Source organism: Hemiscyllium ocellatum, chromosome 9, assembly GCF_020745735.1.
Source record: "Hemiscyllium ocellatum isolate sHemOce1 chromosome 9, sHemOce1.pat.X.cur, whole genome shotgun sequence".
Lineage (NCBI taxonomy): Eukaryota > Metazoa > Chordata > Chondrichthyes > Orectolobiformes > Hemiscylliidae > Hemiscyllium > Hemiscyllium ocellatum.
Genome location: NC_083409.1, coordinates 114,196,410 through 114,214,289, shown reverse-complemented (window position 1 = coordinate 114,214,289; position 17,880 = coordinate 114,196,410). Strand labels below are relative to the sequence as shown.

At 43.5% G+C, this 17,880-nt stretch overlaps 1 protein-coding gene across 3 annotated transcripts in view; it reads right to left on the bottom strand.

The window, feature by feature from the left end:
• cryz (crystallin, zeta (quinone reductase)) overlaps positions 1–17,880 on the bottom strand; it is a 67,221-nt gene that overhangs the window by 22,151 nt on the left and 27,190 nt on the right. For all 3 annotated transcript variants that reach the window (XM_060830667.1, XM_060830669.1, XM_060830668.1), the window contains 2 exons: positions 12,984–13,136; positions 3,504–3,667 (listed from right to left, as the gene is read on the bottom strand). In XM_060830667.1, coding sequence (XP_060686650.1) covers positions 3,504–3,667; positions 12,984–13,136 — 317 coding nt within the window. The remainder of the gene's footprint in view (positions 1–3,503; positions 3,668–12,983; positions 13,137–17,880) is intronic.

Here is a 17,880-nt window from a genome sequence, read left to right as displayed (position 1 = left end):
TGGGGGAAGAGGCTCAAAACGCTGAACAGTCTCTTTCGGTTCCTGTGTTCTGAATCATAAGAAGAGTTCTTGTCTGGACAACTTCTTGTCAATTTCTCTCTGTTCACTTTATTTTTTATCAAACATAAAATAAATAATAAAATCATGAGATAATCAAAAGTGTAAATGAATTGCACCTTCTTGACGACAGAATTGAAGTTGCAGTTTGCAAGGTATAGTAAGCCACACAATGACAGAGTTATGATGAATGCTAGCTAATGCTGAAAGGGTTTAATCTGAATAATTATCAGTTTTCATTAGTGTCTGTCATCATCTCCTGAACTGTTTTTAATCACTTGAAAGAAACGATGTTGCTGGGAATGGAGACTTTGATATAAAAATAAATTGGAAAGACTGGGACTTCATTCACTGGAGTGTAGGAAGTTGAGGGGTGACCTTATTGAGGTTTATAAAATCATGAGGGACATAAGATAAGGTGAATGACAAAGATCTTTTCCCTAGGGTTGGTGAGTTCAAAACTAGGGGGCACAGTTTTAAGGAGAGAGGAGAAAGATTTAAAAAGGAAATGAGAGGCATTTTTTTTAACACAGAAGTGGTTAGTGTGTGGACTGAACTCCCAGAGAAAGTAGTGGATGCAGATACAATTACAACATTTAAAAGACATTTGGATAAGTTCATGAATTGGAAAGTTTTGGAGGGATCTGGGCAAGTGGGATTAGTTTAGTTTAGGAATGTGGTCGGCATGGATCAAAGGGTCTGTTTCCATGCTATATGACTCTATGAGAGAAATATTTCATGGTATCTTTTCTCCTTCATTAGACCTGCGTTTTCTGTGTCCTCTTACTTCAGAATATTGCATGGCTGTGAGGGGCAGAAAGGTTCAAATTGTATTGTTTATCAACGATGTATTTATAGATATTAAATACTGCAGGGTTCTGTGGCTGAGCGTCCATCTAAAATAGAGTTTCATAAATTGGTTGCATGCTTTTGCTTTTGTTGACTATTAAAACAGAGATCTGGTTGTTTCTAATATACTGCTGCACTCTGCATTAGTTGATTTAATGTAAGTGGTACTGAAATTGAAACCACAAGATCTAGAGCACGAAGGTAATGAAAATGCAACTCCTGCAATGCTGTGATATCACTCACCATGAATTACAGTCGACATAATTTTAAGGCACTGATGATTCCATATGGAAAACTGTGTGCGGCTTTGGTCTCTTTACTTAGGAAGGACACACTTGTACTCGAGGGAGTTCAAGAAAGATGGCTCACAAACCAAGTTCCTGGGATTAGTGATTATCTCTTGAGGATACATTGTGTAGACTAGACCTATCGCCTTCCAAGCTACCTTCCCACTAGCCCCACCCATTTATATCTCAGCCCCCTTGGGGACCCCCAACATTTCTGATGAAGGGCTTATGCCAGAAACGTCGACTCTCCTGCTCCTCGGATGCTGCCTGACCTGCTGTGCTTTTCCAGTGCCACACACTTTGACTCTCCTAAACTTCAAGGAGAAAGTGAGGACAGCAGATGCTGGAGAGCAGAGTCGAGAGGGCATATGCCCTTCATCAGATTTATCTCTAATACTTATGGTAATTTAGAAGAAAGAGAGATTATCTCACTGAAACTCTTAAAAATCTTAGGGGCAGGGCAGATAATGAGAAAATATTTCTCCAATTCAAAAAATAATCACTCATGGGATGTGGGCATTGTTGGCTGGGCAAGCATTTATTGGCTATCCCAGTTACCCTTGAGAAGGTGGTGGTGAACTGCTTTCTTGAACTGCTGCAGTCCACCTGCTCTGGGTAGGCCAACAATGCTGCTTGGGAGGGAAATCCAGGATTTGATCCACTAACACAGAAGGAATAGTGATATATTTCTAAGTCAGGATGGTGGGTGGCTTGCAGTGGAATTTGCAGGGGATGGTGTTCCCATGTATCTGCTGCCCTTGTCCTTCTATATGGCAGTAGTTGTGGATTTGCAAAGTGTTATCTGAAGAGCTTTAGTGAATTTCTGCGGTGCATCTCCACTGAGCTTGATGTGGAGGGAGCGAATGATTGTGGATGTGGTGTCAATCAAGCGGGCTGCTTTGTCCTGGATGGTGTAAAGTTTCTTGAGTGTTGTTGGAGCTATTACCATCCAGGTAATTGGGGAGTATTCCATCACACTCCTGGCTTGTGCCTTCAAGATGATGGACAGGCAATGGGGAGTTAGTAGATGTATTAGTTACTGCAGTATTCCTAGCATCTGAAGTGCTGTTGCAGTCACTGTATTAATATGGTTAGTCCAGTTGGGTTTCTGGTTAATGGTAATTACCAGGATGATGATAGTGGGGTATTCAGTGATGGCAATGCCATTCAATGTTAATGGGCAATGGATAGATTGTCTGGCATTTGTGCGGCACAAATGTTATTCGCAATACAAAGTGACTTGGGGGTACATGTGCGTAAAGTACAGAAAGGCAGCACAAAGGTTCAGCAGGTAATCAGGAAGGCCAATAGAATAGTGGCCCTTATTTCAGGGGCTTAGAGGACAAGAATAGGGAATTCTTACTGCAACTGTACAAGGTGCTAGTGAGACCACATTGGGATTACAATGATCAATTTTGGTCCCTTTATTTAAGAAAATATATCATTTCATTGGATGCAATTCAGAGAAGGTTCACTAGGTTGATCTCCAGACTTTACCGATTAGAATTTAAAAGAATGAGAGTTGATTTCATTTGAAAAGTATAGGATTCTTAAGGGGCTTGACAGGGTAAATACTGAGAGGATGTTTCTCCTCAAGGAACAGTCTAGGACTGGAGGACATTGTTTCAGAATCAAGAGGCACAAATTAAGACTGAGTTGAGGAAGAATTTCTTTTCTTAGAGGGTTGTGAGTCTTTGGAATTCCTTGCTACAGAGAGCTCTGGGGGCAGAGGCCTCGTGTGTATTGAAGACTGAGATAGATAGATTCTTAATCAGCTGGGGGATCAAGAGTTATGGAAAAGGGCAGGAAAGTGGATGCAAGGAATGTCAGATCAGCCATGATCCAAATGAATGGGAAGCAGGCTCAAGGGCCAAACTACTTCTTCTGTTTCTATTTTGATGGTCTCATGCTAAATGTTAGTTGCCACATTTCAGGTCAAACCTGAAAATCATCCAGATCATGCTGCATTTGGACATGAACTGCCTAGTATCTGAACAGTTGCAAATAGACTGTAAGGGATCAGTCATTTGGGACTGAGTTAAGGAGGAATTTTTTTCAGTCAGAGATATGTAAACCTTTAGAATTCTTATTCCATAGAGCTGTAGTTACTCAGAACTCCGAGTATATTCAAATAAAAGGTTGATAAGTTCTTGGGTGTTAAGTGAATTAAAGGGTCTGAGGATATTGCTGAAAGGTGTAATTGGATAGCAGATTAATCATGATCTTTTTGTCATTGGATCTGACTCAAAGGACCAAACGGCTATCCCTGATCCTCTTTTTGATAGTGCTGTATATTTATGGTTGCCTTACTTGTGGAAGAGTGCTCGATATGCAGTGAAGTAAGGAATTCCAATAGCTGATCCTTGCTTGTAGTTAAGATTTTCTGGCAAGTGGTAAACACGGTTCTCCGAAGCAACTGAATACTCAGCATATCCACCAGTGATGGTTCCACATGTGAAAACACGGTCCCCTTTCTATGTTGGAGCAAGAAGGACAAATTTATTGAAAACAGCTTCATTTTAAATCTGTTCAAATTATTAAAAACTTCCCAATTTGCTAAAAATATATCATAGTAAAACCAATGCTCCGTAATATACTAAAATTGTCAAGCTTGTGCATGCCATCTAACATGTTTTCAATATAACTTCTACTGTATTGATGGAAACTGCCTGTGTAAACATGCCAATCTGCAAGTACTTCCTGGTGAAGGGCTTTTGCCTGAAACGTCGATTTCGCTGCTCATTGGATGCTGCCTGAACTGCTGTGCTCTTCCAGCACCACTGATCCAGAATCTGGTTTCCAGCATCTGCAGTCATTGTTTTTACCAAGTACATCCTCCTGTCTGAAGAGGTGTTGAAGTTTTGTGTTTCCCAGCTTCTGATACTTCATAGGAAACCTAATGCTACAACCAACTTGACTGTTAGTCTGCTTCGATAGTTTAATATAAACTGTTAGTTTAATATAAACTATAAATAATATTAACTTAGAAGTTGGTAAGTTGAAAATAAAGACAGAAAATGGGGGATCCTCATCAAATTTGCATATCCCAGTTCAGTTATCCAACATTCTTTTAACCTAGCTTTGACAAAGGGTCAGTTAGACTCGAAACGTCAGCTCTTTTCTCTCCTTACAGATGCTGCCAGACCTGCTGAGATTTTCCAGCATTTTCTCTTTTGGTTTCAGATTCCAGCATCGGCAGTAGTTTGCTTTTATTCTTTTAACCTCATTCACCCAAAGCTCTGCTTAGCCCGAATACCTAACGTGCAGCCTATGACTGTTTCACACTAAATCATTTACTGTAATAAATTTCATTCAAACAGAACCCACAAAATACATGCCACTGGAGGACTTACCTACACTTAAACTTACTTCCTTTGGAATTGCATGGGACAATGGGCAGCAAGACTCAATCCATCACAATATTTTTCATTCCAATCCAGGTAGTGTCCTATTCTTGAAGGTCCTGCTTAAGTGCACTTCTGTCAGGTCTTGTTTGTCGGCCAGATCACTATTTGGTGTCCATTCAATTGCCATTCTGGTGAAGAGTATGTTCAGGTGGTGAACTTCGTATCCCACTGTCTGTTACCTCTTTGTGATGGTGACCTGAGGGGGCTTCTGACCACTCCTGTGTGGTGCTTCTTCATTGCTGGTGGTGGCTCTACAAGTGATGTCTCAGTTCTTACGTATGCAACATTGGTGGAAGACATCCAACTTATCTGACACTTTTGATGCTATTTCTTGCTGGTATAGATTGCAGTTGGTTCACCTACAGATATAAACACAGCTTCATGGCCACATTGATGCTGTTGGATATCCAAACCATGTGGAGTTGCTGAAAGATCGATGGTGCTCAGCTAATTCTTCTGTGGACATTATCATAAATCACATGACAATGGGTTATAGTCCAATAGGTTTATTTGAAACAGCTAAAGAGAGAGATTTGATTCTGTTGGACTATAACCCCGTGTCATGTGATTTTTTTTACATTGTCCACTCTAGTCCAACACTGGCACCTCCACATCAGTTCTTCTGTGGACATCGATCAATGCATCAACCTCCCTGGAGTTGTTGGTTCCGAGGTAGAAGAGAGAGTGAGGGCTGCAGATACTGGAGATCAGAGTTAAAATGTGTGGCACTGGAAAAGCACAGCAGGCCAGGCAGTATCGGAGAAGCAGGAGAGTCGACATTTCAGTCATAAGCCCTTCATCAGGAATGTGGGGGCTTGGGGAGCAAAGGGGCTTACAGATAAATGGGAGGGGGGGTGGGGCTGGGGGAAAGAGCTTGGAAGGTGATAGGTAGATGAAGGTGGGGGGTGATGGTGATAGGTTGGAGCGAGGATGGAACATTGTATATAGAACTCTACAGTGCAGTACAGGCCGTTCGACCCTTGATGTTGCACTGACCTGCAAAATTAATCTGATGCCCATCTAACCTACACCATTCCATTATTATCCACATGTATGTCCAATGACCATTTAAAGGTGCTGGGCGCTCTACTTTTTGTCATTTATATAAATGATTTGGATGCAAGCATAAGAGGTATGGTTAGTAAGTGTGCAGATGACACCAAAATTGGAGGTGTAGTGGACAGGGAAGAAGGTTACTTCAGATTATAACAGGATCTTGATCAGATGGGGCAATGGGCTGAGAAGTGGCAGGTGGAGTTTAATTCAGATAAATGAGAGGTGCTGCATTTTTTGGGAAAGCAAATTTTACCATTATACACCTAATGGTAAGGTCCAAGGGAATGTTGCTGAACAAAGAGACCTTGGAGTGCAGATTTGTAGCTCCTTGAAAGTGGAGTTGCAGGTAGATAGAATAGTGAAGAAGGTGTTTGGTATGCTTTCCTTTATTGGTCAGAGCACTGAGTACAGGATTTGAGCTATAAGGAGTGGCTGAACAGGCTGGGGCTGTTTTCCCTGGAGCGTCGGAGGCTGAGGGGTGACCTTATAAAGGTTTACAAAATTATGAAGGGCATAGAACCTGGAACATAGAAAAGTACAGCACAGAACAGGCCCTTAGGCCCATGATGTTATGCCGAGACTTAATCCTAATATAAAATATAGTAACTTATCCTTCGCACCCCTCAACTCACTGCTATTCATGTGCATGTCCAGGAGTCACTTAAACGTCCGTAATGACTTCGCTTCCACCTTAAAACTATGACCCCTCATACCAGTCAATCCTGCCCTGGGGAAAAGTCTCTGGCGATTGACTCTAACTATTCCTCTCATTAGTTTGTACACCTCAATCAGGTCTCCTCTCTTCCTCCTTCTCTCCAGTGAGAAAAGTCCAAGCTTATTCAACCTTTCTTCCTAAGGCAAGCCCTCCAGTCCAGGCAGCATTCTGGTAAACCTTCTTTACATCCTCTCCAAAGCCTCTGCACCCTTCCTATAGTAGGGAGACCAGAACTGGACACAATATTCCAAGTGTGGTCTCACCAGGGACTTGCAGAGTTGTAGCAAAACCTCGCAGCTCTTAAACTCGATCCCCCTGTTAATGAAAGCCAAAACACCGTACGCTTTCTTAACAACCCTATCCACTTGGGTGGCAACTTGGACGGATCTATGTACTTGCACACCCAGATCCCTCTGTTCCTCCACACTGCCAAGAATCCCGTCTTTAATCCTATATTCAGCATTTGAGTTCAACCTTCCAAAATGCATCACTTCACATTTATCCAGGTTGATCTCCATCTGCCATTTCCCTGCCCAGCTCTGCATCCTGTCTAAGTCGTGCTGCAGCACTCTATACTATCGACAACACCTCCAACCTTTGTGTCATCTGCAAATTTACTAACCCACCCCTCAACCTCCTCATCCAAGTCATTTATAAAAACTACAAAGAGCAGAGGCCCTGTGGCAGCCCACTCAACATTGTCCTCCAGGCAGAATACTTTCCATCTACAACCACTCTCTGCCTTCTGTCAGCCAGCCAATTCTGAATCCAGACAGCCAAATCTCTCTGTCAATAAGATTTGTGAGGCATAACCTGCCCCCCACAAAGCCATGCTGACTGCCTTTAATCACACAAATAGTCATAAATCCTATCCCTCAGAATGCTTTCCACAACTTTGCTGACCATAGCCGTAAGACTGACTGGTCTGTAATTGCCAGGGATTTCCCTATTACCCATCTTGAAAAGTGGAACAACATTCACCTCCTTCCAATCCTCCGGTATGACTCCCGCGGAGAATGAGGAGCCAAATATCCTCGCCAGTAGCTTAGCAATCTCCTTTCTCGTTTCCCGGAGCAGCCTAGGATAAATCTGGTCAGGCCCTGGGGACTTATCAATCTTAATGTTTTCCAAAATTTCTAGCACATCAACTTCATCAACCTTGATCTGGTCAAGACTGTTTCCCAGCTCCTCTAAGTTTTCATTTACAACAAGTTCCCTTTCCTTGGTGAAAACTGAAGCAAAAAATTCATTTAGGGCTTCCCCTATCTGCTCAGTCTCCAAGCACAAGTTCCCTCCATTATCCCTGATTGGCCCTACCTTCTCCCTGAGCATTCTCTTATTCTTCATGTATAAGTAAAACGTCTTTGGGTTCTCCCTAGTCAGTCTTGTCAAGTCTTTTTCATGTCCCCTCGTGCCTCTCCTCAGTCCATTTCTGAGCTCCTTTCTAGCAAGCCTGTAATCATCTAAAGCTGTACTAGATCCTTGCTTCCTCCACCTTGTGTAAGCTGCCTTCTTCCTTTTGACGAGAAGTTCCTCTGTTCTCGTCATCCAAGCTTCCTTAATCTTACCCCTTCTTACCTGTCTCAGAGGAATAAATTCGTACATCACTTGCAACAACTGCTCCTTAAACAGTCTCCACATGTCTGTTGTGCCCTTTCTGTGGAACAATTGCTCCTAGTCTGTACTACCCAACTCCTGTCTGATAGCGCCATAATTTCCTTTTCCCCAATTAAATATCTTCCCTTGGTAACTGCTCCTTTCCCTCTCCAAGGCTATGCTAAATGTGAGGCAGTGATAGTCACTGTCACCAAAGTGCTCTCCCACCGCGAGATCTGACACCTGTTCTGGCTCGTTGCCGAGCACCAAATCCAAAATGGCCTCTCCCCTCGTCGGCCTGTCTACATACTGAGTAAGGAAACCCTCCTGAACATACCTGACAAAAACGGCTCCATCCAAACCATCTGCACTTGGGAGGTTCCAGCCGATATTGGGAAAGTTGAAATCACCCATAATAACAACTACTCTACCCGTCCTGCTCTTCAGCTTCCAACCTAACTCTCTGTAGTCACTTTTCAGATCCTCATTCCTTATCCTGGCTATATCATTGGTGCCAATATGTACCACGATTTCTGGCTGCTCACCCTCCCCCTTCAAAATCTTGTAATCTCGATTGGCGACATCCCGGACCCTGGCACCAGGGAGGCAATATACCTTCCGGGAGCCCTGTTCCTGATCACAAAACCTCCTGTCAATCCGTCTAACTATTGAGTCCCCTACCACTAGCGCTTTTCTATTTCCCCCCCTTCCCTTCTGAGCCCCAGTGCCAGGCTCAGTGCCAGAGACCTGACAACTATGGCTTTCCCCGGTAGGCAGTTCCCACCAGCAGTATCCAAAACGGTATACTTATTGCGGAGAGGAATGGTCACAGGGGATCCCTGCTCTGACCGTCGGTTCCCTTTCCACCCCGATTGTAACCCAGCTGTCCTTATCCTGTGTCTGGGGAGTGACCACCTCCCTGTACATCCTCTCAATTTCCCCCTCAGCCTCCCGGATGATCCGTAGTTCATTTAGCTCCAGCTCCAGTTCCCTATCTCGGTTTTCAAGGAGCTGGAGTTGGGTGCACTTCCCTCAAATGTAGTCAGCAGAAACATGTGATGTGTCTGTCTCCTGCCACATTCTACAGGAGGAACATGCAACTGCCCTAACGTCCATATCCCACTCCTCTGAAAGCCCACACAGAACTAAACAAAGGAAGAGAAGAAAAAAAAATCTGAAACTTACCTGATTTATAGACTCCTAGTAATGTTAGAGAAGGTGCATGGGAGGGAGGCATTTGGATGGGTATATGAATAGAAAGGGTTTGGCAGGATATGGGCCAGGTACTGACAGGTGGGGCTAGATTGGGTTGGGATATCTGGTCAGCATGGACAGGTTGAACCAATGGACTCTAAATGCCCTTAACGTCGGTGAGTCTACTATTTTTGCTGGCAGGCCATTCCACACCCTTACTACTCTGAGTTAAGAAACTACCTCTAATATCTGTCCTAAATCTAACACCCCTCAATTTAAAGCTATGGTCCCCTCATGTTAGCCTTCACCATCTGAGGGAAATGGCTCTCATTATCCACCCTATCTAACCCTCTGATTTTCTTACACATCTTGATTAATCACCTCTCAACCTTCTTCTCTCCAACTAAAACAACCTCAGTTCCCTCAGTATAAGTCTTCTGAAGCCTTTCCAAAGCTTCCACATCCTTCCTATAATGCAGTGACCAGAACTGTACACAATACTCCAGGTGTGGCCTTACCAGTGTCTTGTACAGCTGAAGCATGGCCTTGTGGCTCTGAAACTCAATCCCCATACCAGTAAACGCCAACATACCATATGCCTTCTTAACAACCCTATGAACCTGGGTGACAATTTTCAGGGATTTATGCACCTGGACACCGAGATCTCTCTGTTCATCTACACTGCCAAGAATTTTACCATGAGCCCAGTACTCTTCATTCCTGTTACTTCTTCTAAAATGAACTACCTCACATTTTTCTGCATTACGTTACATTTGCCACTTCTCAGGCCAGCTCTGCATCTTATCTATGTCCCTCTGTAATCCACAACACCCTTTGGCACTATCCACAATTCTGCCCACCTTAGTGTCATCTGCAAATTTACTAACCCATCCTTTACGCCCACCTCCAGATCATTTATAAAAATGACAAACAGCAGTGGCCCCAAAACATATCCTTGTGACACACCACTGGTAACTGAGCTCCTGGATGAACATTTCCCATTAACCACGACCCTCTGTCTTTTTTCAGTTAGCCAATTTTTGACCCAAACCACTTAAATCACCTTCAATCCCAAAACTCCTTATTTTGTGCAATAGCCTACCATGTGGAACCTTATCAAACACCTCATTAAGGTCCATATATACCACATCAACCACCTTAGCTTCATCCACCTGTTTTGTCACCTTCTTGAAGAACTCAATAAGGTTAGTGAGACATGACCTATCCTTCACAAAACTACGTTGATTATCTCTAATCAACTTATTCCTTTCCAGATTATTATCCTATCTCTTATAACCTTTTCCAACACCTCACCCACAACAGAAGTATGGCTCACTGGCCTGTAATTACCAGGATTGACCCGGCTCCCCTTCTTAAACAAGGGAAGTACATTTGCTTTAGAACATAGAATATGGAACAATACAGCGCAGAACAGGCCCTTCGGCCCTCAATGTTGCACCGACCTGTGAACTATTCTCAGCTCGTCCCCCTACACTATCACAAAATCATCCATGTGCTTATCCAAGGATTGTTTAAATCTCCCTAATGTGGCTGAGTTGACTACATTAGCAGGTAGGGCATTCTACGCCCTTACCACTCTCTGTGTAAAGAACCTGCCTCTGACATCTGTCTTAAATCTATCACCCCTCAATTTGTAGTTATACCCCCTCGTACACACTGACACCATCATCCTGGGGAAAAGACTCTCACTGTCACCCTATCTAATCCTCTGATCATCTTCCATATCTCTATCAAATCCCCTCTTAGCCTTCTTCTTTCCAATGATTACAGAACCAAGTCCCTCAGCCTTTCCTCATAAGACCTTCCCTCCAGACCAGGCAACATCCTGGTAAATCTCCTCCGCACCTTTTCCAGTGCTTCCACATCCTTCCCGAAATATGGGGACGAGAACTGTACACAATATTCCAAGTGTGGCTGCACTAGCATTTTGTATAGTTACAGCATGATATTGCGGCTCCGGAACTCAATCCCTCTACCAATGAAACCTAACACACCGTATGCCTTCTTAACAGCACTATCCACCTGGGTGGCAACTTTCAGGGATCTATGTACATGGATTCCAAGATCCTTCTGCACATCCACACTACCAAGAATCTTTCCATTGACCCAGTACTCTGCCTTCCTGTTATTCTTCCCAAAGTGCATCACCTCACATTTAGCTACATTGAAGTCCATTTGCCCTTTCTCAGCCCAATTCTGCAGTTTATCCACGTTCCCCTGCAACCTGTAACATTCTTCCAAACTGTCCACTACTCCACCGACTTCAGTGTCCTTCAGTCTTCTGGCACTACTCCTGTCGACAATGATGACATAAAGATCAAAGCCAAAGGCTCTGCAGTCTCCTCTCTGGCTTCCCAGAGAATCCCAGGATAAATCCCATCTGGTCCTGGGCTCTTATCTATTTTCAGATCTTCCAAAATTGCTAAAACCTCCTCTTTGTCAACCTCAATCCCATCTAATCTCATAGCCTGTATCTCCATATTCTCACTAATATTGCCTTTTTCCATTGTGAATACTGACGAAAATATTCATTCAGCACTTCCCCCATGTCTTCAGATTCCACACACAACTTTCCACCACTATCTTCAATTGGCCCTAATCTTACTCTAGTCATTCTTTTATTCTTGATATACCTATAAATGGCCTTAAGGTTTTCCTTGATCCTATCCGCCAACAACTTCTCAAGTGCCCTCCTGGCTCTTCTTCCTCTCTTTATATCTTTTCTGGCTAACTTGTAACTCTCAAGCCCCCTAACTGAGCCTTCATGCCTCATCCTCACATAAGCTTTCCTCTTCCTCTTGACAAGACATTCAACTTCTTTAGTAAACCATGGCTCCCTCTCTCGACAACTACCTCCCTGCCTGACAGGCAGAGACTTAACAAGAACCTGCAGTAGCTGTTCCTTGAATAAGCTCCATATTTCAGGAGTGTCCATCCCCTGCAGTTTCCTTCCCCATCCTATGCATCCTAAAAGTGGAGCAGTTAAGTGGGAAGGACGATGGACAGGCAGGACAGTTCAAGAGGGAGGTGTTGACTTGGAGGGTTGGATCTGGGATAAGGTGAGGGGAGGGAAGATGAGGAGACTGGTGAAATCCACATTGATGCCATGTGATTGAAGGCTCCCAAGGCGGAAGATGAGACGTTCCTCCTCCAAGCATTAGGTGGCTTGGATTTGGCGGTGGAGGAGGCCTAGGGAGAAGTGACTGACATCCTCAATGTTTGTTGATCGATGGCCGTGGGGAATTTTGTTGCCATCCAGTTGTCATTAACTTGGTCTTCTCAATGCTGCATTAGACCAACCTTGGCTCAAGAATGGAGGTCACATTTTAGAGTGTACATGATTCAGAAGTAGCATGTTAAGAATATCCAGCAAGCTGAACTTAAATGGAGTATATCAGATAACTCATTTTTTATTACACTAGTTCTATTTTGATTTAGAAACAAAAAAAAATAGCATTGTGGTTACATTTCCTTCCCAAAACCTCATGCACCATTGGGATTTTTGCAACAGTCAATAATAGATTATCACTAAAACCAGCTTTAATTAACCAAATTTAAATCTAAAGCCTATGTCCTCAAAGCATTCGCCTGGACCTCTGGATTACCACCATGCCACCGTCACTCCCACTTTCTAGGCACTACACAAACACAGATTATGTCCATAGCATGTTCAGAGTTATTAAGAGAAAAACTATGCTTGCCACAAGAGTATTTTTAAAAAATAGCATTTTAAAAAATAATTTCAAGTCAATTTTGAGAGAACAGGATCATTTTAAGACCATCAAAAATTCAGCAAATTACCTTAAATTTGCTGACAAATTGTCCCACTTGTTCCACAACTCCTGCCACATCATTTCCAGGAATCCAGGGCAGAGATGGCTTCCTAGGATAGGTTCCAGCACGCATGTAAGTTTCAACTGGATTTACTCCACAAGCATGAACTTTGATTAGAACCTAGGAGTGTAAAGAGCATCATTACTCTTCAAAACAATGTTGCTGGCCACAGTGTGGGTCAGGCTGAAGCGATAGTTAATCCTTTAATAAACCAACATATGAAGATCCAGATGGTGGGGAACTTTCTATGCTAAGCATATAATTATATTATACAATGACAGCATGGTAGTAGACATTCAGCACTTCACCACTCTGTTGGCTCCTCGACAGAATTAATTATTTTATTCCACTCTCACTTGCTCATTCTCCATGACCTTGCAAATTTCTTCACAATTTTACACCAAACTTTCTTTCAAAAGTACCTTTTGAGTAGTTTGTCATATAATTTCACTTGAGAATAAAGGACAAAATAGAAATGACACAAAAAAAATTAGAAGTGAAGTGACTTATTAGTTATTGGCTACAAGCTGTGAGTATTAGTTGGTTCAAGTATTGTCCTGCAATCTTGGTTCAGGTATTTTGTAACTGTTTGACCTCATCTTTTGCACTGCATCTTTATCTCAGGTATTCAAATAAAGGAAATAGGAATATGTAGGAGTTGACCATACAACTCCTCCAACATTCAATAATAATAGGGCTGGCCTTCCTCTTCATTTCCACTTGCCTGCCCTACCCTTCGACTTGTTGATTGAGCTAAACAGATGGGGTTCATGACACCACTGGAAGTCAGCTCTGTGAGCATTTTCAATTCTACACCCAGTTCAATTATGTTTCTGGGACTTGTGCTCTGTTATGTTGGATAATCAGACTTTCACCCTAAATATTTAGAATAGTAATGTAAATCAGTTCTTTACCCATGACTAACAAAATCCATAAGTATGACAGCAAAACCAGCAAATTCTTGGATACTGGCTCTAAGCCAAGAAACAAAACTGCACCCCGCAGGTTTAGAAATTAATCATAGAATCCCTACAGTGCAGAAAGAGGCTATTCAGCCCATTAAGGCTGCACCAAACATCCTAAGAGTGTGGTGCTGGAAACCCAGATCTCTACCCTATCCTTACAACCTTGCATTTGCCATGGCTATCAACCTAGCCTGCACACACCCTGGACACTATGGACACTTTAGCATGGCCTATTCACCTAAGCTGCGCACCTCTGAACTGTGGGGAGAAACACAGAGAGAACATGCAAACTCTATACATGATGTGAAGGTGCCGGTGTTGGACTGGGGTGGACAAAGTTAAAAAGTTATAGTCCAACAGGTTTATTTTGAAGCACTAGCTTTTAGAGCGCTGCTCCTTTATCAGATAGCTGTGGAGCAGGATCATAAGACCAGAATTGTATAGCAAAAGATTAGTGTCATACAACTGAAATGCTTTATTAAACAATGTAGATTGCTGTTGTGGTTCTGTTCGCCGAGCTGGGAATTTGTATTGCAGGCGTTTTGTCCCATGTCTAGGTGACATCCTCTGTGCTTGGGAGCCTCCTGTGAAGCGCTTCTGTGATCTTTCCTCCAGCATTTGTAGTGGTTTGTATCTGCCGCTTCCAGTTGTCAGTTCCAGCTGTCCGCTGCAGTGGTCAGTATATTGGGTCCAGGTCGATGTGTTTGTTGATAGAATCTGTGGATGAGTGCCATGCCTCTAGGAATTCCCTAGCTGTTCTCTGTTTGGCTTGTCCTATAATAGTAGTGTTGTCCCAGTCAAACTCATGTTGCTTGTCATCTGAGTGTGTGGCTACTAAGGATACACCAACTAGCCACGAAATGACATGACAAGCATCCTTAGTAGCCACACACTCAGATGACAAGCAACATGAGTTTGACTGGGACAACACTACTATTATATGACAAGCCAAACAGAGAACAGCCAGGGAATTCCTAGAGGCATGGCACTCATCCACAGATTCAATCAATAAGCACATCGACCTGGACCCAATATATCGGCCACTGCAGTGGACAGCTGGAACTGACAACCGGAAGCGGCAGATACAAATCACTATAAATGCCGGAGGAAACATCACAGAAGCGCTTCACAGGAGGCTCTCAAACACTGAGGATGTCACCTAGACAGGGGACGAAACGTCTGCAATACAACTTCTCAGCTCGGCGAACAGAACCACAACAACGAGCACCCGAGCTACAAATCCTCTCCCAACCTTTAAACTAGACTGCTGTTATTCATCCTTCATCGTTTAGAATGGGTTGCAGGTTTCTGTTCATTAATATGTAAATCCAAGGACTTCTTTCAAGTCACATTCTCGAAATAGCTTAAGATTTTATATAAAAAGATGACATCTCAGCTCAGACAATGTATTAAAGGTATGAGGTTAGAGTCAGAGTGGTTCTATTTCCAAAGTAGGAATTTATAAAATGTTATATGGATTGACTGCCTGCATTGACTGCCTGTAGATTGTGCACTTTTTGAGAAAAATAGAATGCATTTACAATTATAATTCTGCAAATGCAAACTTACTCCATTGACTTGTGTGTGTGTGTGTGTGTGTGTGTGTGTGTGTGTGTGTGTGTGTGTGAGTGTGTAAGTGTATGAGAATGAGTGAAAGAGAGTGAGTGAGAGAGAGTGTATAGTCTAGTGGGGTCACATGTCATGTGACATGCACACAAGGTCTCTTTTCAAGTCACCTTCATGGGTTCCGAATTTGGCTATCAACCTCTGCTCAGCTACTCTGCATTATTGCGTATCTCAAAGTCTACTTTGGAGAATAGACTCCCAACGATTCGAAGCCGAATGTCCCCGATCGCTGAAGTGTTCCCTGACTGGGAGGGAACATCCCTGCCTGGCGATTGTTGCATGTGTCCATTCATCTGTTGTTGTAGCGTCTGCTTGGTCTTGTCAATGTACAATGCCTCGGGGCATCCTTGCCTGCAGCGTATGAGATAGACAACGATGGCCAAGTCACAGGAGTACCTGCCGTGTACATGGTGGGTGGTGTCCCCATGTGTAATGGTGGTATCCATGTTGAAACTCTGACACGTCTTGCAGTGGTTGTCATGACAGGGTTGTATGGTGTTATGGTCCATGTTGTCCTGAAGACTGGGCAGTTTGCTGAGAACAATGGTCTGTTTAAGGTTTGGCGATTATTTCCAGGTGAGAAGTGGAAATGTAGGGAAGATCTTGGCAAGGTACTCGTCCTCATTGATAATGTGTTGCAGGCAGCAAAGAACATAGCGTAGTTTCTCCGCTCCTGGGAAGTACAAGACAGCAAAGGGTACCTATCGGTTGCATGCTGCCTCTGTCTCCTGAGGAGGTCATTCCAGTTTCTTGCTGTGGGATGTGCTGGTTGGAGGACCTGTGCAGCAAAGAAGTCTTGTTCGAACTTGTGCATGAAAATGTTGGCATATTGGAGTGCAAATTTGGTCCCCATGGCTGCTCCATGTGTCTGGATGAAGATCAGGTTGTCAAAGGCGAAAACATTGTGATTGAGGATGAAGCGGATGAGTTGCAGGATGGTGCTCGGAGATTTGCAGTTGTTGGTATTAAGTACTGAGGCTGTTGCAGCGATGCCATCATTGTGGGAGATGCTAAAACGCCCATGGTGATGAGGAATGTTCCTGGTTCAACTAGTCCGTGGGTGCTGAGTAAGAAATCTGTTGTGTCGCGGCAGAAGCTGGGGACCCTTGTACAATGGATTTCAAAATTCCCTCAACATACCCAGAGAGGTTCTCACACAGGGCCCCATTGCTGATATGATAAGATGTCCGTGTGTGGGCTTTGTGAATCTTCAGAAGGCAGTAGATGTCCCCTACGTGAGAAGTACATGGTATAAGACAGCATAGGGAACTCTGAAGGACTTGGTCAAAAGTCTTGATCAATGTGTTTAGTACACAGGTTATTCTTCAGTCGGATCAACCAATAGTTGGCTGTAGTGTTTCAGGTTGTTCAGTTGTCAGTACACTTCCGTGCTGATGATGATGGCTTCTCCTTCATCTGCTGGTTTGATGACAATGTTGTGAATGGTTTTGAGAGCATAGATGGCATTGCATTGTGATTGGTTGATGTTTTGCTGTAACTTGTGGGCACGGCTGATGAATCTGGCATTTACACATATCCTGACAGTTTGGGTATATGGGTTAAGCTCAGGGCAGTGGTCCTCTGCAGGGATCCAAATCAACTCCTTCTTTGGTTGCTCCACTACAGATCTCTCTGATGATTGTTCCAGTTTTTCTGCTGACATCTTGGAAGAGTTCTCGGAGCCTCATTCATCTGATGAATTCCTCTGTGGCTGCCACAAGACCAATGGGGTCCACTATGGTGGTGGGGCAGAAATTGAGCTCTCAGCTGAGAACTTCAATCTTTTCCGGTTGGAGGGTATGGTCCGATAGGTTGATGATCGATTTCCCTGTGGAGATAACATTTTCAACTGTGGTGCCAAGGGAGACTTGGCTACTGCTGGTGGTGATGCCAGTTTTCTCCAGTTTCTTGTTTTTGGTGTGCATGTACATGGTGTAGCTCTGTCACCTTGTCTGGTTGGCAGTGTCTCATTACTGTACTGTTGTATTTTGAGCGCAAGCTGAGAGTATGGACTCTATCTTGATTTCAAGGTTATGGCCCCTGCTGTAAAGTTAGTGCAGAAGATGTTTGAGGAGTTTGCGAGAGGTGAGGCAGTAAAGTCTCTCAGCGCAATCTGAGTTGTAGGTCAACTTGAGTGGGATCGTGATCCATAATTCTTTTGGGATATTTCCTGCTTTCTTGATTTCTGCAGAAACTTAATGTCTGTGTCGACATACATGATCTTCTTGGAGATCCTCTCCACTTTGAGCCGGCAGTTAGTGGTGTCAATGGTA